This window comes from Nicotiana sylvestris, chromosome 6 (assembly GCF_000393655.2).
Source record: "Nicotiana sylvestris chromosome 6, ASM39365v2, whole genome shotgun sequence".
NCBI lineage: Eukaryota > Viridiplantae > Streptophyta > Magnoliopsida > Solanales > Solanaceae > Nicotiana > Nicotiana sylvestris.
Window position 1 is genome coordinate 177,474,446 of NC_091062.1, and position 26,097 is coordinate 177,500,542.

The 26,097-nt window shown below is 36.9% G+C and overlaps 1 protein-coding gene across 1 annotated transcript; it reads right to left on the reverse strand.

Moving 5' to 3' along the window:
* Positions 1-22,913: 22,913 nt before the first annotated feature.
* On the reverse strand, positions 22,914-25,152 carry LOC104225877 (UDP-glycosyltransferase 74G1-like). Its single transcript, XM_009777759.2, has 2 exons — positions 24,399-25,152; positions 22,914-23,879 (listed from the first exon to the last, which is right to left on the reverse strand). Exons 1-2 carry the CDS (start codon positions 25,038-25,040, stop codon positions 23,142-23,144), a joined length of 1,380 nt encoding a protein of 459 aa, XP_009776061.1. The 5' UTR covers positions 25,041-25,152; the 3' UTR covers positions 22,914-23,141.
* Between the last annotated feature and the right edge of the window lie 945 nt (positions 25,153-26,097).

Consider the following 26,097-nt stretch of genomic DNA (forward strand, 5'->3'; position numbering starts at 1 on the left):
GAAGAAAGACAGTTACCAGATATGACGATTAATGCAGATGCAGTCAAAAGATATTATGTTTGATAAATACCCACTGCTGAACTTACACACATGATTTTCTAAAATCGAGATGATGAAGGCTATCATTGCTCACTATCCCAAATAGGTGTCACCCTTCTATTAACCTTTTTGAGCCTTTTTCTCTTCTTTATTTTCTCTTTTTTTGGAACCTGTGTAATTGTAAAATCAAAAAGGAAAAAAAGAATATTCCAAAACTAGGGCAAACATTTTTTAATTATTTTTTACGACCTTTCTATAAAAACGGTTCCAAAAGTTGTAATTCAGTTCAAGGTTCTTTTCGCTTTTTCTCATTAAGACCTTCTGATCGATCCCTGAGAATGTTGACTCCACTACAAGGGAATTGGAAAACTTGTCGCATGCAACATCTTAGTCAAGGGCGACGGCCAAAAAAACAAAGGAAAAAAATGAAAATGAAAGAGTGATATCGGTGAAAACCTAGATGGGGACCGTAAGGCGACAGTGAGTAGAGAAATGAGAGAGTCTTATTGGTGAAAACCCATATAGGAATCATAAGGCGGTGGTGAGGAGAGAAATGAGAGAGGTCAGTTAGCAAAAACCTGTAAAGAGCGCTACTAGCCGAATAGGGGTCTTCGATACTCCAGCATGAGCACAACCAAGGTAGTTTCGAGATGAATATTTGTGATGGATTTTGAGAATTAGACAGCTCAGATGATTCAGGCGTCCAGTCCAAAGTGCATGTCATGATTCATTAAAGTCGGCACATATGTCCAGATAGGTCTCCCTATTTCTCTCCCCGAAAGGGACACCTTTTGTTTAGACACAATTCCTTTTTCACTTTAATTTGCCCTTCTATTTTTTCGCATAATTTTTCTTTAAGTCCCTTTCAGTGTAATCTTGCATAAACACAAATCAAAGAAATGGCTGCAAATTGGCTATAATTTCCCCGTAATACTAAGCACAATTTAGGGCATATACGACATTGGCGAAGGCACGAATTAATCTGTGATATCTTTCGATAAGCCGAACAAAGTGTCTTAAAGAAACTAAAAAGGTCACCTATGCAAGACTTGCTTCATGGGAAAAGTTAATAAGCACTATGGATACAAATTGGTACTGGGTGCAAGACAAGTTTGATTTTAAAGGCAAAAATTACCTTGCCTTAGGGACAAGGGTTAGCAGTACCATGGACATCCGGGTATGAAATAGCCAGGGGCAACATCAAAAGTTAAGGTCTCTAGGAAGCGATACAGAGTATCCAAGCATCTCGGTACCATACTGACAAAATCGGTTCTCCGACAGCAATGGTCGTGAATTCAAACTACTTAGGGCATCAAGGCCACAAGTCGACCACCACTTTGAAAACTCATAATTTTTTTTTGTTTGAAACAGGAATAAAACAGTGCAGAATGACGATTCTCAAAAGATGAATGTCACCAAAGATAAGTTCCTCAAAATCTCCATTTTCAGCATACATCACTGCTGTTCATACCTCCCATTTTTGTAGCTTAACTCGGGTAGAACCTCTTCTCCTAGGGGGATCCAACTCATATTTTCGGATAGAAGTACTCTTCGCTCAGGCTGTTTTACATAGCTTAACTTGGGTAGAACCTTTTTGCCTACGGGGATCCATCTCATATTTTCGGGTAGAAGTACCCTTCGCTCGTGCTATTTTTCATAGCTTAACTCGGGTAGAACCTTTTTTCCTAGGGAGATCCAACTCATGTTTTCGAGTAGAAGTACTCTTCGCTTAGGTTGTTTTACATAGTTTAACTCGGGTAGAACCTTTTTGCCTATGAGGATCCAGCTCATATTATCGGGTACAATGACTCTTCGCTCAGTATGTTTTACGTAGCTTAACTCGGGTAGAACCTTTTAGCCTTGGGGGATCCAGCTCATATTTTCGAGTAGAAGTATACTTTGCTTAGGCTATTTTACATAGCTTAACTCAGGTAGGACCTTTTCGCCTAGAGGGATTCCACAGTTTTTCACTAATACAGGGCGCCAACCCCTGGTAACATTTCCTTTAAATAGCACTGGGTATCAACCCTTGGTTATATTTCCTTTCAATAATACAAGGTACCAACCCTTGGTTACACTCTTTCCTAGTGATACAGGGCGACAACCCTTGGTTACATTCATGTTCTATGATACATGGCACCAATCCCTGGTTACATTTCCTAGTGATACAGGGTGCCAACCCTTAGTTACATTCCTTTTATGTTTCCTATCGATAATACAGGGCATCATCCCCTGGTTACATTCTGTTACTTAATACAAAGGTACCAAGCCATGATTACATTTTCTTTCAGTAAACCGGGCGCCATCCCCAGGTTATATTCTTTCTCTTTAACACATAGTACTGTCACCTTGTTGTATATCCTCTCATAGCTAGTTTATACGACTGTATTTGTCTTCCTTTCAACAAATTAGATAGTTTATAGATTTCTCTAATAACTCACAAAATTTTTCTAGTGCAAAATTAGGGAAGAAAAATTTGTTCTTTTTGTTCGTCTTTGATGGCTTTGCAGCACCCTACTATAAAGACAGATTGTGGCAATTAAAGCTTGCAATTTTGGTTCTCATTAGAAGAAAGAAGTTTTTGATCACAAGATAGTTGGAGTTAGTTTTGATAATGTGTCAGCAACTCAGCGTCTCAAGATTCATCTTCTCAATTCCGGATTAGGAAAGAAATCAATCAAGAATGAGCCATAATCTTTTCTTCAAAGAGCATCACGATCCAATCGTAAGTCAACACAAGCGAGCATGTCAAGAATCAAGATTTGACTCCAGAAGACACATAGATAGGAATTTTATAACTCTTAGCTAGCAGCCATATGTAGTTCTCTTATCTTTTTCTTTTGATGTAAGCACCAAGTGACAGTAGCAACAACATCAGCAACATCAGTTTTAACTCCAATGTCTGGTAGTCCCAGCTACCAAATTTACCCAGAACTACACAGACCTGATTCATTTATAGCCAAAGTAGCCAAAGATATGTAGGCAACCTCGAAATCAAGGTTCGATCACCCTTTTCAAAAATACTTTCATTAGAGTCATATGTGAGCAAAACTTAGTCATGGCATTCACTATCTTTGCACGAAAACTCTTCATGTTCTCGAGCAAAGATGGGCAGCTGTAAATGCCTAATTTTTATTTTTTCTTTTATATTATATTTTAAATAATTGTTATATGTGTAGTTATAAGTTTTTGAATTAGATTATAGTTAAATAGTTTGATAATGTGTTAAAGGGATTTGGTTGGTTCTTTATTTAGCCGAATTGGGCCAAAACTAGCCCACAAATTCGAGCCCAGGACCAAGTCCAGGCCATGTGGTCTAGGAGACGCTCAAAACGTTGTCATTTTGATAAATAAAGTAAGAGAAAATCTCAGCCCTTCATCTCTCCCTCACCCCCCGACTATCATTTGATCTCTCTTCTAGGTATTTAAGACCTAGAGAGGCCAAAATTTTACCCCATTTTCCCCTTAATATTTTTTCTTCCTCTCTCAAACGCCTGTCGCCTTGCTCTGCCGCTGAAAATCGCCCACCGGCGGCAGCCAGCCTCCAAACACCCCCAAATTACACTAATCTTCTCATCTCTTCATCCTCTACCCATATCCAAATCCCAAATCCTCGAAATCACCCTCAATCTCACCAAATCTACCCCTAAACCTAGAAACCCTACCCGCCGACATCTTAATTCTAGCGAGATCTAACCTTCTACGCCCTACAAAACCTACATAAATGTGTAGATCTCAAGGAGATCTACACTTTTCCATATATTTACCCCGAAACTCCGCACCATCACCGACCATCCACCCTCACCGCCAACTTGCCACTACCACTGCTTCCCGTTTCTCTCTTCACACTGGCCTCAAGCGAGGTTTATTGTTGATTTCACCGAAATCAGTCTCCAATTTATCGGAGTTTATGGTTTTGATGAAAATCAATAATAGAAGCTCGTTCGGGTTGTGGCATTGCCATCACAGCCGAGTCGTACCACTACCTCGGGAGTTACAAATTGTCGGTATACCGTAATTTCAGTACGCCTCCCTAATTTTATTTTTGTAATTGTGTTTAGTTTGTAGTTATGGTCCAAATTATGTTTCTATTCATTTTTTATTCATGTGTGATCATAGTTCTAATTGTATTTTTAGTTAGTGATCAACTATCCAATGTTGTTTTAATTGGTAAAATCTATTTTTTTTGGTTTATGCATTTGTCTGAATTGCTGTTGTTAATCCATGATCAGTAATTCATATTAATTTCATTGACAATCATCGATGCCTGTCGTTGCTTAATACTTTCAAATCATGTATTAGTTAGTCGTTTTGTTTGTCATTACTTTTTTGGTTTAGTCGATCAGTTTTGTTAATCACCTCATTTTTAATATGTTTTTGCTTTCTGTTAGTTATTGAGTCTCATTTTTCATGTTTGATTTTTCTGATTTCTTTTTATCTTAAGGTAGTGAGTTTCATTAATGTCTTCACTGATCAATGCATCATTTTGTTGATTTCAGTCATTAGGTTATAAGTTCTCTTAATTAATTATTAGTTAAAATATATTTAGTCTAGTTACTACTTAGCATGATGCTTCTTTTGTAAATTAATAAGTAAATTCTAGTTACTTCTTTGTTGTTTGGTTTCAAACTAGGTTTGGTACTGATTTAGTTAAAATTTGAAGTTTGGATGGGTTTGATCATGATATAGGGTGCTATTAACCTGCTTTTTACTAATAGGGTTGCTAAAACTATATTTTTTCTCCATACTTCTGCCACAACAGGTTTTCAGGTTGTTCTTTCACCTTTTGGACAACTTTTAAACAGTGTTTAGCACACAAAGTCAATCCTTTTTGGACAGACTTTTGATGAACTCAAATCTGTCCAAAAAGTGACTTTCATTAAGGGTTGGCCTTTCCTCACGTTTTGCACACACACTCTATCACACATTTGCTGGATATTTTTACATATTAAAGACACAAGTTTGAGAGTAAAAGAGGGCATCTGAACATCAAAGAGTGATCTGAAACTTCTGAGCTTTGTGAGTGTCTTTTAGAGTACAAAGACTCTAAGAAAAATAGAATGCTCCCTTAGGCAATTTGTGAAGGTGATAGCTACTAGTTTCAAGCATCTTTGTTGAGTTTTTTGGGTTGTCTAAACACTTGAGTTGTTGTTGTTTCTACTGTCTTTGTTGCTAAATTTTTTATATTGCACTGCTGTATTTTATTATTCTACAAATCAGGCAACTTTCAAATTTTCGTATTGCAGATTCTTGATGATAATAAGAAGGATTTGATCCCGTTTTGACTGATAAAACATGTTAGATCTGATTTCGTTTCAAGATGAATGTTACATTAGTGTTATCATCATGAAAATTTGTTAGAAATTAGCTAAGTTATAAGTTCTTCTTTATATATCTGATTGAAACTGCATTCTGCTAAGTCTTTTAGTTAAGGAGAAGAAATTATTTGTTGCAGGAACATCTACATGTGCATATGTAAGAACTATTTTGGTTTCTTTTGCATTTACTTCATTTTTGACTTTTGTTTTTTTAAGTTGTCCTTTTATTGTTAGAACATAACTGATAATATTTTTTTTGTGGTGGAGTTGATTGAAATTGTGGAATAGCATATGGTGAGTGTGCTGGTGAGAGTTTGGGTTAATGGAGAAAAACAGTGAAATTGGCTATTAGAGATGTGTAAGTTTAATCATTTTTTAGTTCTTGTTTAAGTTAGCATTAGATGATGTGGTAATACTTAATAGAGGTAGATTTTTGAAACTAATAAAAGGGAAGTTGAATTTAAGTAAATAGGCTACATAAATTTATGCATAACTAGTCTTGATGGGCTATATTAGTAAACTGGAACTACATATTATTTGGGCCGAATGAAATCAAATTTGCCAGGCCCATGAACACAATAGTTTAGCCAGCCCATTCTTTATAAATATTTTCTGCTAGGCCCATTTCGCGATAAACCTGCTAGCAGGCCTATTTTTCTTTAAAAATTTCAGCATGCCCAATGTCAATAAAGGTTTTAAGTTGATCCATTTTCTTTGAAATAATAGTTGGCCCAATGCCAATTAAAATGCTGAGGCCCATATATACTTTTAAAAAGTAGTTGGTCCACTTTCAGCTAATAATAAAGCAACCTTTTCTTAGATTGATAAGTTGACCCAACTTCTATGTATTTTTTTTAGTCAAATAATCTCAATAAAAATCAGATTTTTTTATTAAAATAACTTTGCAACTTAATCGCCTAGTAATTAATTTAAATGCTAGGCAAATAGTATGTGTGCTTTAACTTTACGGAATCGTTTGCGTAGCGCAATTTTTAACATTCAATAAATTAATGCAATAATTTTATATCATATCTGTCACGACCCAAAATCCCTCCAAAGGATTCGTGATGACACCTAGTCTCTAAACTAGGTAAGCCTAACATTTTCTATAATAACATGGATATTTACTCACTTTAAATTAAATTACTCTGAACAAATTACAATTTTCAAAATCGGTGGTACAAGTCATAAGCCTTTCTAAGAGTAGTTATACAAAATAAATACATCACTCTTCCAAAATAAAAGGAACATATGGAAATAAGTACAATTGAAGGTAACTCCGAGACCTGCGAACGCTGCAACAAGTTTACCTTGAGCCTCCACCGCAACGACCCGCACAGCTACTATCGATCAAATACCTGGATCTGTACATAAAAATGTACAGAAGTGTAGTATGAGCACACCACAGTGGTGCCCAGTAAGTATCAAGACTAACCTCGGTAGAGTAGTGACGAGGAACAGTCCAGATACCTACTTGTCAAATAAATTGAACAGGATATGATAATAAACTATCAACATAATGATAACAAAGTAATATCAACAATAGGAAGAGAAGAACAAACTACAATCAGTAGAAACAATAAAGGAAAACACAGATGGAAACGAAAAATAACCAAGTAAATTAACACCTACCTAGCTGGAACACAGACAAGTAAAAATGTACTCAAATAAGGAAGGCGGTGTATGCTCAATAAATCATATCATTTCTGATTCACAATTCCAGCCATCTCAAACTCGATGTCTCATATCACAAACTCAATTACCAAACTTTTAGCACACCCGGCACCTTGTGCCCACATATTTCTATCTCACTTTGCACAACAATGTTCTCATATTACTCAGTACATAGAGTCCATAACCAATACAATTAAGATGTTCAATGAGTCTCATTTATATAACATAAAGTAGAGTACAACTTCCAAATTAATTAGGAACTTAGCAAGAAAAAATGAAGTTATTTTTAGAAATCATTTGAATAAGAAAGTACCATTTTCAATTAAAAGACAACATCGAATGAATTATTACCTTTAACATGGGATTTCATAAATTACAACTTAGTAGAAATTCCTTTTTAAATAAAATACAACCTTAGACGGTTTATGAGAATTTAATTGAGAAACTAATTGAATTAAAAATGTAACAATTATTGAAATTTGAAGTATTGAAGTATATATAGATAAATATGGCGAGGTATTGAAAACACTATGGGTTCCAACATAAGGGATCACATCAGTAAAGGAATCTAAACTGTTAAAACACTTAAATTGATAACAACAAATAAACACAGCAAACAGAAAGTGCACGGCATCACCCTTCATGCTTTAACCGTCAATCCTCACTATGCCATCAATCATAGAAATGCGCACGGCATCACCCTTCGTGCTTTATCACTCTTTCTCACCATATAAATAATATAAATGTGCACGGCATCACCCTTCGTGCTTTATCTCTCTTCCTCACCATATGCATCAATATAAATATAAATGTGTACGACATCACCCTTCGTACATTATCACTCTTTTTCACCATATGCATCAATATAATGTAAATGTTCACGACATCACCCTTCGTGCTTTATCACTCTTTCCTCACCCAAACAGTAGAAACAATAACATCCCGGCAAGGGAATCAACGATAAAAACAAATACATTCCGGCAAGGGAATCAACAATGGAAACAAATACACCCTGGCAAGGGAATCGACTATAACCAATCTCGTTCCAATAGCTACCTTCACAAAATAAATCTCAACTTGAGTCAATACTCAACAATAGTCAAATACCAAGAAAATATCTTAAGTCTTGTCCAAGATGAATAATCATCAATTTAAGTATAAATAGTACATAATAAGAATCACAACAGTCAAAATGTAAGACCCACAGAAAAATCAAGAAGCGCAATAACCTTAACAAAACAACAAGACATAATAAGCATGTGATAACTATACCGGCAACCACAACAATTTGGACACATAACATATATACACGGGGTCATAGAGGAATTTCCAATTAAGAGATAACGAAATAATAAGGAGAACAATCACTTCAATTAAGGTAAATAAGGTCAAGTAACAAGTAAGAGTTAGAAGAAAGCTAACAACATCGTATGGAGCATATAGAGGTAAGTTAAGCAATTAGGAACTCAATCATAATGGAATACTTCCCACATAATGAACATAAGAACCTAAGAACCTTAAAGGCAAATTTTTCCATAAATAATTCCGAGCACACACTCGTCACCTCGCGTGCACGGACTACAAATAGCATAGAAGACTCAACTCTTAAGGGGAAGTCCCCCACACAACGTTAGGCCAGATACTTACCTCAATCCGGCCAATTTAATACTCAATTTAGATTTTTCTTTACCAATTCATCAACGCTCAGATCAATCTAGCCAAAAATGACTTGAATACATCAAACAATACAAGAGAAAATAATTCCAATGAACAAAATTATGATTCTTATACAATTTTCAAAAACTCAACAAAAGTCAACTCCCCGGGTCCGCACCTCGAAACCCGACAAAATTTATAAAAACTGAACACTCATTCCGCTACGAGTTCACCCATACAAAATTATCTAATTCCGATACCATTTGGTCATTCAAATCATCATTTTACATTTTTGAAAGATTTCACAATTTTCTCCAAATTTTTCTTTAGATTCTCATGAATTTGATGTTAAATATAAGATATAATCACAAAATATAGTTGAAAATTGATTAAAGACACTTACCCAATGATTTGGAGAAGTTTGGGTCTTTGAAAAATCGCCTATGGAGGTTTAGGGTATGAGAAAATTGAAAAATGGGTGAAAATCCCGTCAAAAATCTTACTTAACAGGCCTCAGATATCACATTTGCGACCCAGGGTTCACAATTGCGAACCCTCGCAAATTGCAAACAAGGCAGGGCTGGAAGAAGTCGCATTTGCGATAAAAAGTTTGCATTTGCAAGCTGAGCATCGCAATTTCGACGAAAAAGTTCGCATTTGCGACCACACCAGAAACCAGCAATTTTTCTCGACACGAAAATGAGCATAACTTCCTCATACTATGTCCGAATTCGATGATTTTTTTTTTCTATGACTCCATAATTTCGATACAGATCTAATGGTTCAATAAAAACTGAATTTGGATCTCATTTTCTCAATATGGTATCATTTTTTCTTGAAGAAACGACGATGAAGTATCCAAAAACAAGCGCAATATATCCCAAACCTATCCGAAACTCACCCAAGCCCTCAGGACTCCAAACCAAACATACATGTAAGTCTAAAAATATCATACGGACTTACTCGTGCGATCAAATCATTAAAATAACATAAAAACTATGAATTTAACCTCAAAACTCATGATTTTCTAACTTTTCAACCAGACGTCCAAATCACGTCAAATCAATTCCGATTCTCACCAAATTTCACAGATAGTACTTAAATATCATAACAAACTTGTGCTGGGCTCCAAAACCAAAATATGGGTCTGATACCAACGAGTTCAAACTTTAATTTATTTCTTTATTTCCTTTAAAAACCAGCACAACAATTTTCTTCAAAAATTGTTTTCTAAGGCTAGGGACCTCAGAATTCAATTCCGCGCATACGCCCAAGTCCCATATTTTACTGCGGACCTTTCGGGATCATAGAAATATAGATCCGGGTCCGTTTACCAAAAATATTGACTAAAGTCAACTAAAAATTAAATTTTAACTCAAGAAATTACTATTTTTTTCCTTCATATTTTGACATAAAAGCTTTCCGGTTTCACGTCCGGACTGCGCACGCAAGTCGATGCACATAATATGAAGCTGCTCGTAACCTCAAACTACCGAACCAGGCGTAATTGCTCAAAACGTCCAGTCGGGCCGCTACAATATCCATTAGTTTTAGTTAATTTTTTAAATTAATCGTTTGCTAAAATTGCGGATTTAGTAGCGTTGCACGATAGTTGACATTTAATAAACTTCAAAACTAATTTTCTCAAATGTAGTAATTTTTTCAAAAGTAATAGCGTACTAATAATCCTTTTCATGAATGCGGATTCGCTTGCATAGCGTTGTTATGACAAAATTAATAAATTTCTTCTCGATCACGCATTCACTTGCGTAGTGTGGTTACGGCATCTTATTTTATTCAAAACATCTTTTAATAATTAAGCAATGAAAGCGGATATAGGAAAATCATGAAAACTAATAAAATACAATTTGTCCAAAATTAATTCAAGCTATTTTTAGTCAATAAAAGTGACGATGCTAGAACTACGGGACTCGGAGAATGCCTTACACATAGAATTCCTTACCCGAACTTTATTTTTTCAGACCAAATAATAATAGAGTCAAATTTTCCTTTGAATAGAGATTCAAATAAAAAGTGATTTGGAACACTAAAAATTCAATTCCAAGTGACGATTCTGTAAATAAAATAATCCCTACTCAAATTTGTCACTTTAATTGGAAAAACTCTTTAACCCACAATCCGTAATATATAATATTTTTTGGGTAAAAAAAGGTGTGACACCATTTATTAAGTTTTGACTTTAAGCCACTAATTTGCATAAAAACTGATATCAAATCTCTGTCAAATCTACCGAAGTTTGAAGACCTATTGTTCTATTAAGCATTAATAAAAACTCATGAAGGTAGCACGTTTTTGGCTTAACAGCTAAAGTGGTTAGTCAAGTGTGAGTGCAAAGGAAATACAAGAAATGACTGGACAATTGATAGTTGTCACGTTTAGGAATTCTTACCTTCGGGACCGTGATGACGCCTAACATTCCACTCGTTAGGCAAGCCAACATTAATATAAATCATTTTTCATTTTAAACATTTCAAGTAATTAAACTCATTTAAACCGAAATAAAGCTAAAATGATGTGCGAAAAAGTAAAACAACCAAAAAAGTCTAAGTATAACCCCAAATCTGGAGTCACAAATGCACGAGCTACTAGAAGTTCTACAAATAGAGTCTGAAATAAATACAATTATTTCGAATAAAATGTACAGTAAATAAGGAAAGAGGAAGAGGACTTCAAGGTCTGCGGACGTCAGCAGATCTACCTCGAGTACCCAAATATGCCAATCTGGGCTGATGCACCTCACGTAAAGCTGGGACCAGTACCAAAATCTGCACAAGAAGTATAAAGTGTAGTGTGAGTAAAACCAACCCAATGTACTCCGTAAGAGTCGAGCCTAACCTCGACGAGGTAGTAACGAAGCTATGACAGGGCACTCACGTAATTAAACGTGTACAAACGAAGATATATGTGCAACATAACAATAGATAGAGATTAAATACGTATGATTGGGAAGGGACATGCGAAGGGGAACAAGATGCGATAGCTACAACAGAAATGACAACATAAGACTGTCAAATAAATCATCAAACAATGAAAATAGATAGACATAATGAATAATGATGGCACGACATCACCCATAGTGTTTTTACTCTCAACCTCACCGTGACATAATAATAATGGTACGACATCACCCTTCGTGATTTTACTCTCAACCTCTCCATGAAACGATAAATACGGCACGACATCACCTTTCGTGCTTTTACTCTCTTCCTCAGTATGTATCAATCAATAAATGAAGCAATAAACGACACAACATCACCCTTCGTGCTTTAGCATTCTCCCTTACCATGTAGTAATGAATATAAAAATTTGAGAGATAGATAATACAATAATAAACCTTACGTCAATAATGGTTCCAAGATACCAAACCTCAACTTCCAAAATATACTCAACCAACACAATTAATTCACAAATACGGGAAGAACAATCAAGTAAGTTATAAACTACTTTAAGCATGGATATCGTATTTAAAGAAGGCAATAAATAACAAGGAAACAAGTCTCACCCGCATGGTTTAACCCAACAACAACGCATAAGTACCTGTCACCTAACATATACGTTGTACCCAAACATTTAAACATGTAGCAAATAGGCAAGCAAGTCTTAATCCCTCAGGTCAAGGTTAACCACGACACTTACATCACTCCACAGTCAACTCAAAGCTCTAGCGGGGCCTTTCATCTAGAATCCGCCTCCAAACCAATCGTATCTAACCACAATCGACTCGATAACGTCAAATAATACTAAAGGAATCAGTTACATTACATAGAGTTAGGATTTTTATACTTTTCCCAAAAAGATAAAAAAAAAATCAATCCCGGGCCCGCTTTGTCAAACCCGAGATTCAAACCAAAACTCATTTACCCATTCACCCCCAAGCTCGATTATGTAATTAGTTTCAAAATCCGGCCACAACTTGAGGTCTAAATCCCGAATTTGGAAGAACCCCCAATTCTTCCCAAATCCCTAATTTTCTACCATGGAAGAACAAAGATTAAGGCTAGAAATTAATGGGTGATGTGAGAAATGGAAGAAAATGGGTTAAAGTATACTAACCTATGAATTGATGTTTATATTTCTCCTCTAAATCGCCTCTAGGCCGAGCTTTAATGGAAAGATTATGAAAAATGGGTGAAATCCCGTTAAATCACTAGCGTCAGACCTTCTTCGTATTCGCGAAGGGCCTGTCGTGTTCATGATGCATAGCGGCCAAATTGTCCTTTACGTTCACGAAATATTCCACACGTTCTCGATGGTCTCTCCCACTGACCATCATGTTCAGGACCCTGTAGCCGCGTTCGCGAAGAACATAAGACCAGCCTTCCTAGAGCCTCACAAACCTACGCGTTCGCGTGTGGGTGGTCGCGTTCGCGAAAGTTAAATGTAACGACCCGACCGGCCATTTTGAGCATTTGCGCTTCGCTCGGTAGTTGGGGCCACGAGTAGCTCCGCATGATATATTAGGACTTGTGTGAAAAATTTGGGTTCATTCCGAGTTGATATGATATGTTTCGATGTGATTTTTTGGAAGTCAAAAGTTCGTTAAGTTTGATTTGAAGTGTATTTCGTCGTTTTCATATTGTTATGTGTATTTTGAGGCCTCGATTCGGTCCGTATTATGATATGAAACTTTTTGGTATGTTTAGACGGGGTCCCGAGGGGCTCAGGTGAGTTTTGGATAGGTTTGGGTTGTGTTGCGCTCGTTTTTCTTATGTTTTGACGTCGTTTCTTCAAGCATAAATGGTACCACATTGAACAAAATGAGCTCCGATTTCTGTTTTTATTGAAGCATTAGATCCGTATCGTAATTACGGAGCCATAACAAAAAGAATCGTCAAATTTAGACATCGTATGAGGATTTTATGGTCATTTTACTAAGAATTGGGTTGTCAGATTTTTCAGATTAATTACGAAATTGCCACTGCTGCGTATTAAAAAATCTACACTATTTCCCAATATTGAAACCAACATATCTCCTTCAATATAAGGTCAAATGGAGTGATTCAAGAGCCTATTTTGACTAGAATTTCACAAGAAATCCGTTAGAGGTATCAAAAGTGAGTTTCAAGATCTTTTGGAATAAAAAACGAGGTAGAACAATGTTAAAATGAGAGTTTTATGCATTTAATATATTTTGAGTAGGAGAGCTCGGAATTGGGCAATTTTTCGAGGCGCTTTTCAACATATGAATTGGGGTAAGTATTATCTACTTGGTTTTGGTTATATTTCATGAATATATCTTCGAATTTAGATTTTAGTTGATAAATTTTAAAGAAGAAATTGAGAGTTTTGGCCTAAAGTTTCATAATATGAATTTTTGAGTTTTGAACACCGATTCTGAATCGGATTTGAGTGAAACTAGTATGGTTGAACTCGTAATTGAATGGATTGACGAACTTTGTGAGTTTTGTCGGGTTCCGAGGTGCGGGCCCAAATTGGGCTTTTTGACCGATTTTGGGCTTTTGATTAAAGATTCGACCTTTTCCTAATGGGATTGGTTCCTTTAGCATTGTTTGATGTATTTGAGTTGTTTTTGATTAGTTTCGAGTCATTCAAAGGTCGGAACGCGCGTGATGGAATTCTTGGAGCATCGCTTGGATTGCTCGGTGTCGGAATTGGCTTGTTCAAGATAAGTAACTCTTCTAAGCTTAGTGTTGAGGGTATGAAACCCCGAACTACGTGTTATGTGATTGGTATTGAGGTGACGCACATGCTAAGTGATGGGCATGTGGGCGTGTACCTTGTGAAATGGGACTCTGTTGTCCTCATGGCCCTGTATAATGGCCCTATTTTGTTGATATTTGTGTTTTCATCATATGATAAAGTAATTGAGCTGTCAATCGTGCTAAATATCATGTTTAGGCTTTATGATGATATTGTTTGTACCCATAGTGGTTATTTCTTGCTGTCATCTCACTAATTTTCATTGATATTTTGTACTCAATCATATTCATGTATTCATATCATATCTCAATCTCAAATGTTGTTGTTGATGCATCATATCATTGTTGTCAGGCTAATTTCATAATACTTTGAGCTCGTGAGCGAGACTGGAGAGAGTGATGACTAAGTGAGGCTGAGAGCCTGATTGTGAGGATATAAATAGATATATGGATCGGGCTGCATGCCGCACCGATATATGGATCGGACTGCACGCCGCACCGATATATGGATTGGGCTGCACGCCGCAACGATACTGGGTTGGGTTGCACGCAGCAGCGATATAACGCTTGGGCTGTAGGAGCCCCTCCAGAGTCTGTACACCCCCAGTGAGCGCAGTCGACTATATATATATGGATCGGGCTGCACGCTGCAGCAGTTATTATATAGCGTTGAGTGATTTAGTGTGCTGAGTGTTGAGCTTAGTAAGAGAGGATGCAAGGTAATGAGATTGAGTACTCTGAGAGTGTGAGTACATGTTTCATCTCTGAGATACAAGACATTATTCACATGCATACAGGCATAGAGATGCATTCTTCCTCATGTTATATAGTATCACGCCATTCATGACTTATTATATATATTGATATGTATGTATGGAGATGCACTTTATACTTGTTATTTGAAAAAAAAGAAACATTTTATTTATTGTGAAAAGGATATTTAGAAAATTATAGTTTTCAAACTTATCATACTTTTGGCATTTTCGGTAAGAGATTTGGGATTTTCTTTCACTGAGATATTTGAAAAGCATGACCATTTTCTGGAACTGTGAACGAGCTGTGTATTTTACTTTTGAGATATCTCTTTTATACTTGCATTTATATTGTTGTGACATGTTGTAAAAATATTGGCTTTGGACCCGATCTTGTGTTAGCTCGTCACAGCTTTCAACCTGAGGTTATGTTTGTTACTTTTTGAGTACATGGGGTCGGTTGTACTCATACTGCATTTCCTACACAATGCGTGCAGATCTCGGATGCCGATGTTGATACGTTCGATGGTTGCTGGATTTGAAGGTGTACCCGCATTTCTGCTGTAGCTGCCTCTTGTTCACGGTAGCCTTAGATTATAAAATTCTATTTATGTACTTTTCAAACAGACTGTGTAATTGTTCTCATGTTGCTTTGTAAACTCCATTCGTAGAAGCTTAAGATTTGTACTACCAGTCCTTGAAAAATGCATAAGATTTAGATAATTCTCTTATTTAATTAAGTTAAATAAAACTGGATAATTGTTAATTGGCTTACTTAGCGAGTTGAGTTAGGTGCCATTACAACTAGTGGATTTTGGGTCGTGACATTAAATCCCCCCAAGCCTTAGCATTCGTGACCTATTCACCGCGTTCGCGTAGGGTAAATCCCCTCCCCAGCCCAGATTTCTCTTCGTGATCACGGGAGTAGCTTCGCGATCACAAAGAAAAAATCATCAGGTGACAGCATAAGCCAAAATAACCCAAAAGTTTTCTAAGTTCAAATCATCTGTAGCCTACCCGAAACTCACCCGAACCCTCGGAGCTCCAAACCAAATATGTATACAAGTCCAAAAATATTATACGAACCTGCTCGCACGACCAAAATACCAAAATAATACCTAGAACTACGAATCGGATACCAAAACGAATGAAATTTTTAATAAAACTTAAGAACTTTCATTTTAACAACTGGACATCCGAATCACGTAAATTCAACTCCGTTTTGCATCAAATTTTGCAGACAAGTCATAAATACAATAATGAGCCCATACCAAGCTCCGAAATTAAAATTTGGACCCTGTAGAAACAAAGTCAAACTTCGATCAAATTTATAAATTCTTTAAACCTTTAAACTTCAAATTGTTTAACAAATTGCGATAACTCGATCTAGGGACCTCCGAATTTGATTTCGAGCATACGCCCAAGTCCCAAATTACTATACGGACCTACCGAGACCATCAAAATACAGATCCGGGTCTATTTGCTCAAAACGTTGACCGAAGTCAATCAAATAAATTTTAAGGCACGGATTCACATTTTAATCAGTTTTTCACATAAAAGCCTTCCGAAAAAAGATATGAATTGTGACCGCAAATCAAGGAAGGCTTAAATGGGCTATTTAAGGTTTTGGAAATACACAATTATGGGATAAAACTCTAGATGACCTATCAGGTCATCACAATAGTCAACTTAGGGCCAATCAGAGTGATTGCTAGCTAATACGTAGGGGCAAACATGGAGATATATAATATTGCGGATGAATCATAAGAGGAGGAAGAGACTCCTCAACTTTGAAAAGAAATTGCAAGCTAACGCCGATGAGGTAGAAAGAGAGATTGGCTTGCGAAAATGAGGCCCATCGAGCCCAATTCCGAGAGGTGAAAAGGGCATCAGAGGTACCTGTGAGAAGCGAAAGAGATAAAAAAAATCATCAACAATTTGTGGCAGAAGGTGTTTGATCACGTAGCCCACTTGGCTAAGACTGAGAAAGAGCTGGCAAGGTTCCGGGAGAGGATAGTTCAATTAGGCAAAGACTTGGAGAACTGCCTAAGGTTGGCCGGCCAAGCAAAGCAAAACCACGAAGAAGACGTTGTTGGTTTAAGAAAAGATTTGGTCATCCTTGAAAATGAAATGGGTCAACAAATTAAAGATTTTACGGCAAAAAGGGAGCACTGTTATAACCTATTGAACCAGCTGGAGGGAAACGTGATAGACATACAGAACTACAGAGATCAGACACAATAGTTAGTAAAAGCCCGACATCAATAGATTAGACAGATGTGTCGGGGCTAGAGGATCACAAAGTTCAGAATTGGGGAAATAGTCGATTATACTGCCAGGAAGTGCAATGACTGTGAAAAGATGACCAAGGCCATGTTCTTAGCCACGGTTGAAATTTGCTCGCCAGGTCATGGCCAACTTAGAGGTCCTTTATGATGAGATCAGTGACTAACGAATGTCACTCAAGGCACTGGTTGGAGTTTTCCTTTCGAGATCTTAGTAGTATGGTTGTTAACAATATTCCTCTGGGAGTTGAACTGTATCCTCACCAACGCCTTGGTATGGAGTGCCTTTGCTCGCTTCATACTCAGGCTTACAGATTAGTAACAACTTTTATTTTGTTACTCTTACAAATTTCTCACTTAACATATTTGTATCTTATCTTGCATTGTTGAGGAAATCAAATGTATATAGTGTGAATGAGTCACAACTACTATACCAAAAATTATGACAGCTACCAAATAATAAATAAGACAATAAAGCAACAATAAAAGGAACACCAGAATTTACGAGGTTCGGCTAATTTTGCCTACTTCCTCGGACTCAACCAATATTTTATTTCACTCTAAAAATATAAGTGAAATAATAATAAAGAGAAAAGATACAAATGCCTTAAGAAGATAAGAAGGCAAATGAGAGGTGTATTTAAATCCTAAACATTAGGCCTCCTTTTATAGGGAAAAATTCCCAAACCCAAATTGTCACCCACCGATGTGGGACTTTTGACAATCAACAAATCTCCACCTTGGCAAAATTCCACATCTTCAACTTTGTCTCAATAACAAATTTTGGTTATGTCTTCATCTTTAATATTCAGTGTTCAACAAGGTTGATCAAATCCAAACCATGTTGAAACTTGACCGCAATCACCACCTTTGTCAGCATATCAGTAGGATTCTCCGTAGTATGAATTTTTTTCACCGTGACTCCACCTTCTTCTATGATTTCTCATACGAAATGATACCGAACATCAATGTGCTTCGTCCTTACATGATAAACTTGGTTCTTCGCTAATTGAATAGCACTTTGACTATCACAAAAAATTGTGATACTTTTTTGTCCAATGCCAAGCTCTTTTAGCAACCCCTGAAGCCAAATTGTCTCCTTCACAGCCTCTGTAATAGCCATGTACTCTGCCTCTGTTACAGACAAAGCAACTGTTGACTGCAAAGTAGACTTCCGACTAACTGGTGCCTTTGCAAAAGTAAACACATAACCAATAGTTGATCTTCGTTTGTCCAGATTACCCGCAAAATCTGAGTCACAATGGGGACATAGTAGCACTTTGACTCTCGTTCAGCTTCATCTTTTGGCGACATAGTAGTACTTAGCTTACAATGGGGAGCAAGTGGAGTACTAACTGGCTTAGTCTTCTTATCTATGCCAAAGCGTTGTACTACTCTCTTCAAATATTCTTTCTGAGACAAACATAGTTTCTTTGAACGTCTATCTCTTATTATCTCCATGCCAAGAATTTTCTTTGCCTCACCCAAATCCTTCATCTCGAACTCCTTCTTCAGTTGAATTTTCAACTTATCAATTTCTTCCAAATTCTTGGAAGCTATCAACATATCATCAACATATAGGAGAAGATATACAAAGGAACCATCTTCACGCTTGCACAAATACACACAATGATCGTATTTGCTTCTCTTGTACCCTTGCCGCAACATAAACTCGTCAAATCGCTTGTACCATTGTCTAGAAGATTGTTTCAATCCGTACAACGATTTTTCAAGTTTGCATACCATATTTTCTTTTCCAGCAACTTTGAATCCTTCTGGCTGAGTCATGTAGATTTCCTCCTCCAAGTTTCCATGTAAAAACGCAGTTTTTACATCCATCTGAACTAGTTCCAAATCCAACTGTGCTACCAAAACCAACATAATTCTAATGGAGGAATGTTTTACAACTGGAGAAAATACTTCATTAAAATCAATTCCCTCCTTTTGAGCATATCCTTTGGCCACCAATCTTGCTTTGTAGCGAACATCTTCTTGGTTAGGAAATCCTTCTTTTTTTGCAAATATCCATTTGCACCCAATTGCTTTCTTTCTTTTCAGGAGATTGGCCAATCTCCATGTATGATTCTGATGAAGGGACTGTATTTCATCATTCATGGCAATCCTCCACTTATCTTCTTCTGAACTTTGGACTGCATCTTTACAAGTGGCAGGAACATCATCAGCTACAATTGAGGCGGCACAAGCAACCGTCTCTATAAGATGAACGAGTTTGTTATTGTCCTTTTTGGCCTGCTATTTGCAATTGATTCAAGTTGTTGTTGAGGTTCCTGAGTTGGAATATCCCTCTCTACTGGCTCTTCTTCCAGAGGATAATCTTCATTTGTTTCCTCCTCTGCTTCTTGTGTAGGAAAAATAAATTTTCCCTCAAACTCCACCTGCTTAGAAGCACCATCATTTTGTTTGGTATCTTCTGTTACCTTATTTATCATAGCAGATTCATCAAAGGTAACATCCCTGCTGAATATTACTTTCTTTGTCATAGGACACCATAAGCGATATCCTTTGACTCCAGAAGTAATCCCTATAAAAATAGCCTTCTTTGCCCTTGGATCCAACTTTGACTCCCTCATATGATAATATGCAGTTGAACCAAATACGTGCAAAGAGTCATAATCTACAGCAGACTTTCCATACCATTTTTCAAATGGTGTCTTGCCATCAATAACAGCAGATGGTAAGCGATTAATGAGGTGGCATGCATATGTAACTACCTCAGCCCAAAATTCTTTTCCCAAGCCAGCATTGGACAATATACACCGTACCTTCTCCAGCAAGGTCCGGTTCATACGTTCTGCCACTCCATTCTGTTGTGGTGTATGTCTGACAGTGAAGTGCGGGACGATGCCATCTTTTTCACAGACCTTATTGAAATGATCATTTTTGTATTCACCTTCATTGTCCGTGCGAATACACTTGATCCTCATGCCTGTTTGATTCTCCATCATCGTCTTCCATTTGAGAAAAATTCCCAATACTTCATCTTTGCTCTTCATTATATACACCCACACTCTTCGGGAAAAATCATCAACAAAGGTTATAAAATAGTGCTTCCCACCCAATGAAGGTGTTTTGGAAGGACCCCAAACATCAGAGTGTATATAATCCAAAATGCCTTTAGTATTATGGATCGTTGTACCAAATTTAACCCTTGTCTGTTTCCCTTTGACACAATGCTCGCAAAACTCCAAGTTGCAAGCCTTTACTCCTTTTAACAATCCTTGATCTTATAGAGTTTTCAAGGATTTTCCTCCAGCATGTCCCAAGCGCATGTGTCATAGCCTGGTTGCTTCTGCCTCTTTGTCGTCACTAGATGTCACTGTCGCTGTCCCAATAATTGTACTGCCACGATAGCGGTACATATTATTGTTCTTCCGATTAGCCTTCATTACCACTAGTGCACCGGAGCATACTCTCATCACTCTATTTTCTGCAATGATTTTGAACCCTTTTGATTCTAGGGCTCCCACAGAGATGAGATTCTTCTTCAAATCCGGTACATATCGAACATTTGTTAATGTTCTGATCATTCTATCATGGTTCCTTAATCGTATTGAACCAATGCCATATGAGGTAAGAGGGCTGTTATCCGCTGTGTAGATGACTCCATATTCTCCTTCTTGAAAATCCACGAACCAGTCCCTGTTGGGATACATATGATAGCTACAAGCCGAGTCCATCAACCATATGTCTGATGATGTTGATGGCTCTGTTGTAACTAATGAGAAGTCTGAATCATCACAATCAGCTATATTTGAATCCATAATGGCCTTTCCATTGTTATGTTTGGCCTTATTCTTCAACTTCGGACAGTCTTTCTTCCAGTGTCCCTTTTCTCGACAAAAGGCACATTTATCTTTGCTGGGTCTAGATCTTGACTTGGATCTTCCCTTCTTTGTCCTCATTTGATTTTGAGGATGACCCCTCACAACCAGTGCTTCTCCTTCTCCGCCATTTTGTTTTTCTCCCTTTCTTTATTCATAGTTGTACAAAGCCGAACAAACTTCTCTGAGAGAAATTTCGTCATTCCCATGAAGTAGAGTAGTTTCAAGGTGCTCGTACTCATCAGGAAGTAACCCCAATAACATCAAGGCCAAGTCACCATCATCAAAAGTTGCATCCATATTTTGCAAATCTGTGACCAACTTATTGAAACCGGTGATATGTTCGTTCATTGTGGTACCAGGAACATAGGTGAAGCGAAACAGTCTCTTCTTCATGTACAATTTATTTTGACTGTTTTTCTTCAAAAATTTATCCTCCAGTGCTTTCCATAATTTACTTGTAGAAGTTTCCTTTGTGTATGGATATTTATGCTCTCTAACAAGGTAGTATCGAATGGTACCGCAAGCAACACGATTGATAATTCTCCAATCTTCTTCTCCAATAACATCTGGTCTTTTTTCTTCAATGGCAAGATCTAGCCCTTGTTGAAAAAGAACATCTAGAACCTCGCCTTGCCACATCCCAAAATATCCTGATCCGTCAAAAATTTCTACCGCAAATTTCGCATTTGACACAATTCTTGTCATAAGCGAAGATGCCAATGATGACGTATTGTTGACACTTGATGTAGATTCTTCTTGTTTATTGTCTCCCATCTTTGACACGAATATTATTTAATATCTGACGACACAAATCAAGATTATTTCCTTTCTGGTGTGGAAGATCAGACTAAGCTGCAACCACAGAGCATACTTAGACAATACCTTGGCTCTGATACCAATTGTTGCGGAAGCCAAATATATATAGTGTGAATGAGTCACAACTACTATACCAAAAATTATGGCAGCCACCAAATAATAAATAAGACAATAAAACAATAATAAAAGGAACACCAAAGTTTACGAGGTTCGGCTAATTTTGCCTACTTCCTCGGACACAACCAATATTTTATTCCACTCCAAAAATACAAGTGAAATAATACTAAAGAGAGAAGATACAAATGCCTTAAGAAGATAAGAAGACAAATGAGAAATGTATTTAAATCCTAAACATTAGGCCTTCTTTTATAGGGAAAAATTCTCAAACCCAAATTGTCACCTACTCGGTAGGACTTTTGACAATCAACAGCATCAAGTGACATTAGGGCCTAGCTTTTATGATCTCGGTATTAGAGTTTCACCGGCAACTGTTGCAGTTCCCTCTTAACTGCGCCAACTGCTCCACATTTCATTCCCCTTGCTTTACACTGTTGATTTTAATGTATGTTGTAAGGGAAGCAAGCATTTTGACAGTGTAACAAGTTTTTATATTATTATTGTATTTTGGCCTGTTAGTCTATGTCATTTGCCTTATAATTCAAGTTACTAACGGTTACCTAAGTTATCTTTTAGTTGAATTGATAAAGTAAAAAGTTATACTAGTAAGGTATATATGTGTGGAGTTAAACTTTAATTGCATCCAAAAGTCCAGTTAAAGGTCAAATTGCAAATAAGTAATCCATTAATCTAACAAATAAGTAGGGAATGACCCATTGACCATTAGATGTCTTTAGACTTTAGTCCATATCTTACTATCAAATAAACAACACATTACAATTATAGCTTGTAACTTTATCAGCTAATTAAATTTCTTCGCTTTCCACGAAAATGGGGAAAAAAGAGGAGAAAATAAAGGAAGATTCAGGTCAAATTTTGCTAATTTCAACCTGAAAAATAAAACTTGCATAATACAAATGTAGCTTCTTGTTTCTTTTTCTATGGCTCAATTTCCTACTTAAGAAATAGTCGTCAAATTGGAAACAAATTCTTCAATGTTTTTGTCTGAACTCCCTCCTTCATCCACAGCATTTCTAGCAAATTCCTTCCATTTCTTTGCATTTTCCCTAATTACTTTTCCTTTCTCTTCTTCCATCACTAATTTTATATTTTCTTCAATAATTTCTCTTCTAACTATCCCTTTGTCATCTTGTTTGGCTCTAACTCCCATCTCCCAAACATCGTGCACAAGCTTTGCATTTGTTGGTTGATCTGACCATTGTGGCATTGTCACCATTGGCACTCCCAAACTAATTGCTTCCAAAGTCGAATTCCATCCACTATGTGTGAGAAAACACCCTATCGATTTATGTTCCAACACTTGTAATTGCGGACACCATGATACCACGAAACCTTTATTCTCACTTGCTAATTTTAATTCCTCTATAAAGTTCTTGGGAAGTTTGGATTCTTCAGTGGATCTAACTACCCACAAGAAATTCTTGTTGCTATTCTTCAAACCCCATGCCAATTCTTCCATTTGCTCAGCTTCTAATTTAGCCATACTTCCAAATGATACATACACTACTGAGCTAATTGGTTGATGATTTAACCAATTTAGGCACTCTTTTGCCATTGGCTTGAAGAGACTAAGGCCATACTCTTTGTCATTTGGTAGCCTCTTGTCTAGGTACATGGATGGTATTGTTGGTCCAATTGTCTTGATTGGATAAAGCTTGGCCATCCAATCAATTACCTACATGTCAAAAAATTAGATACATGATAATCTGAATATACTGAAAATGTAAATAAGATCTTTTTATGCTACTTATTAGTGCATTTTAGCATGTGATAGTAGGCCAGTTATCATTTTGTTACGTTACAAGGTAATTAAACAGCATTTATATTGTGGGTGAAACTAGTATTATTTACTTCAAAATGTTAATATATTCACTCCATATTGTATCTTCTTAAAGGTTTTACACGTGCTTTAATAAAGATATTTAATATCCCTAATTATAGGAGAGTATTTGTATAAACTACTTCTTTGTAAAAGTTTCACTTAATTAATACTCTGCTCCAACAATATGGTAAGCTTGAAAACAAGGTAAGAAATGTTTTTTTTGGTGTTTTTTGAAACGTTAAATATTACGAAAGAAATCCAATTTGTTGATACAATTACTCCTACAAATTTTGGAATCTGGATGAGAACTGAGAATAAGATATATGGATTTAATAGACAAAGCAAAAGAAAAAAGTAGAATATTTCTGTTACCTCTTTCTCCAACTCATAGAAGCTGTTGATTAGGACCCAATCTACTTTCTCAAGATTTGAGAATTGATTAACCAACATTTCAACTAATTTTTCTGATTGAGGACTAGACTCAAAACTAGGTACATCTGAACTCTCAATTGTACTTGATAATCCAGGAATTAATATTTCTCCATCAACTTGAGTAGGAGGAAGTTTTAGTACCCCTTTATGTACATGGTAGTAAATGTTATCTACTACACAATTTTGTGTGAAAAAAGCAGCACTAACTAAACCAAAATCCTTTGCAACTTCAACAGCCCAAGGAAGGAATGGATCATAAACTATGCAATTCACAGGGCACTCACAATTTTCTAATTTCTTAATAAGTTGAGTCAGAGTATCGGAGCCAACTTCTTTGAATCGCGTTATGTAGGCCAAGAAAGATTCTGCTTGGTCGATGCCACCGTTGTAGCCATCGGATATGGCCTCGATTGACACTGAAGTTGGCAATTCTTGCATGGTTTTCAAGAAGGATTTTGTTGGTGATATTGTGATTTTAACACCTTTGGATTGTAAACGTTTGGAAAATTGGAGCATTGGGTTGATATGACCTTGCACTGGATATGGCAAAATCAAGCAGTGAGCTTTGTGAGTAGTACTCATTTTATTTTTCTTGCAACTTGTCAATTGATGGAATGGCAAATTAAGATTTGAGAGGATGTGAAATCTTGTGGTGAAAATGTGGTTCTTATAGTTTGTTGATAGAGTTAGAAGTGTCAAGTTGGACCGACATTCCTAAGAAAGTGTCTTGGCTTCTTCTTCTTATTGATACGGATACCAACTTCTATTTGCCAACATGTGCACCGACGTAAGAAAATTGTGGGGTCCAATGCAATGGTCGAAAATCGGTGTGGCTTCGTGTGAACTCTACAACAACAATAACATCCCAGTATAATTCCACAAGTGGGGTCTGGGGAGGGTAATATGTACGCAGACCTTACCCCTACCCTGAGGGACAGAGAGACTGTTTTCAGGAGACCCTCGGCTCAAGAGAGTAACAAAAGACGATATATTAGTACTATCAATAGACTCATAATAAAATAACATAAAATACATAACATAAAATAACAAAATAACAACAATATAAGAAATACGTAAAGGATGGAAAGTATATTAATATCCAACAGATAAAGCCATGCATCAGTAGCATCCTAAGACTAACTCCTAACTGGCTAGTCTCACTCTAGTGCGCTGTAGAAATATTCACAACTTCCCCTAACCTACAACCTTAATGCTCGACCTCCACAATTCCCTGTCAAGGGCCATGTCCTCAGTAATCCTAAGTCGTGTCATGTCCTGCCTGATCACCTCTCCCCAATACTTCTTAGGTCTCCCTCTACCTCTCCTCGTGCCCACCACAGCCAGTCGCTCACACCTCCTCACTGGTGCATCATTGCTCCTCCTTTGAATCTGCCCGAACCATCTAAGTCTTGCTTCCCGCATCTTGTCCTCTATGGGGGCCACGCCCACTTTCTCTCGAATATCTTCATTCCTAATCTTATCCATCATTGTATGTCCGCGCATCCATCTCAACATCCTTATCTCTGCTACTTTCATCTTCTGGATGTGTGAGTTCTTAACCGGCCAACACTCGGTCCCATACAACATAGCATGCCTAACCACTGCTCTATAAAACTTACCTTTTAGTAACAGTGGCACT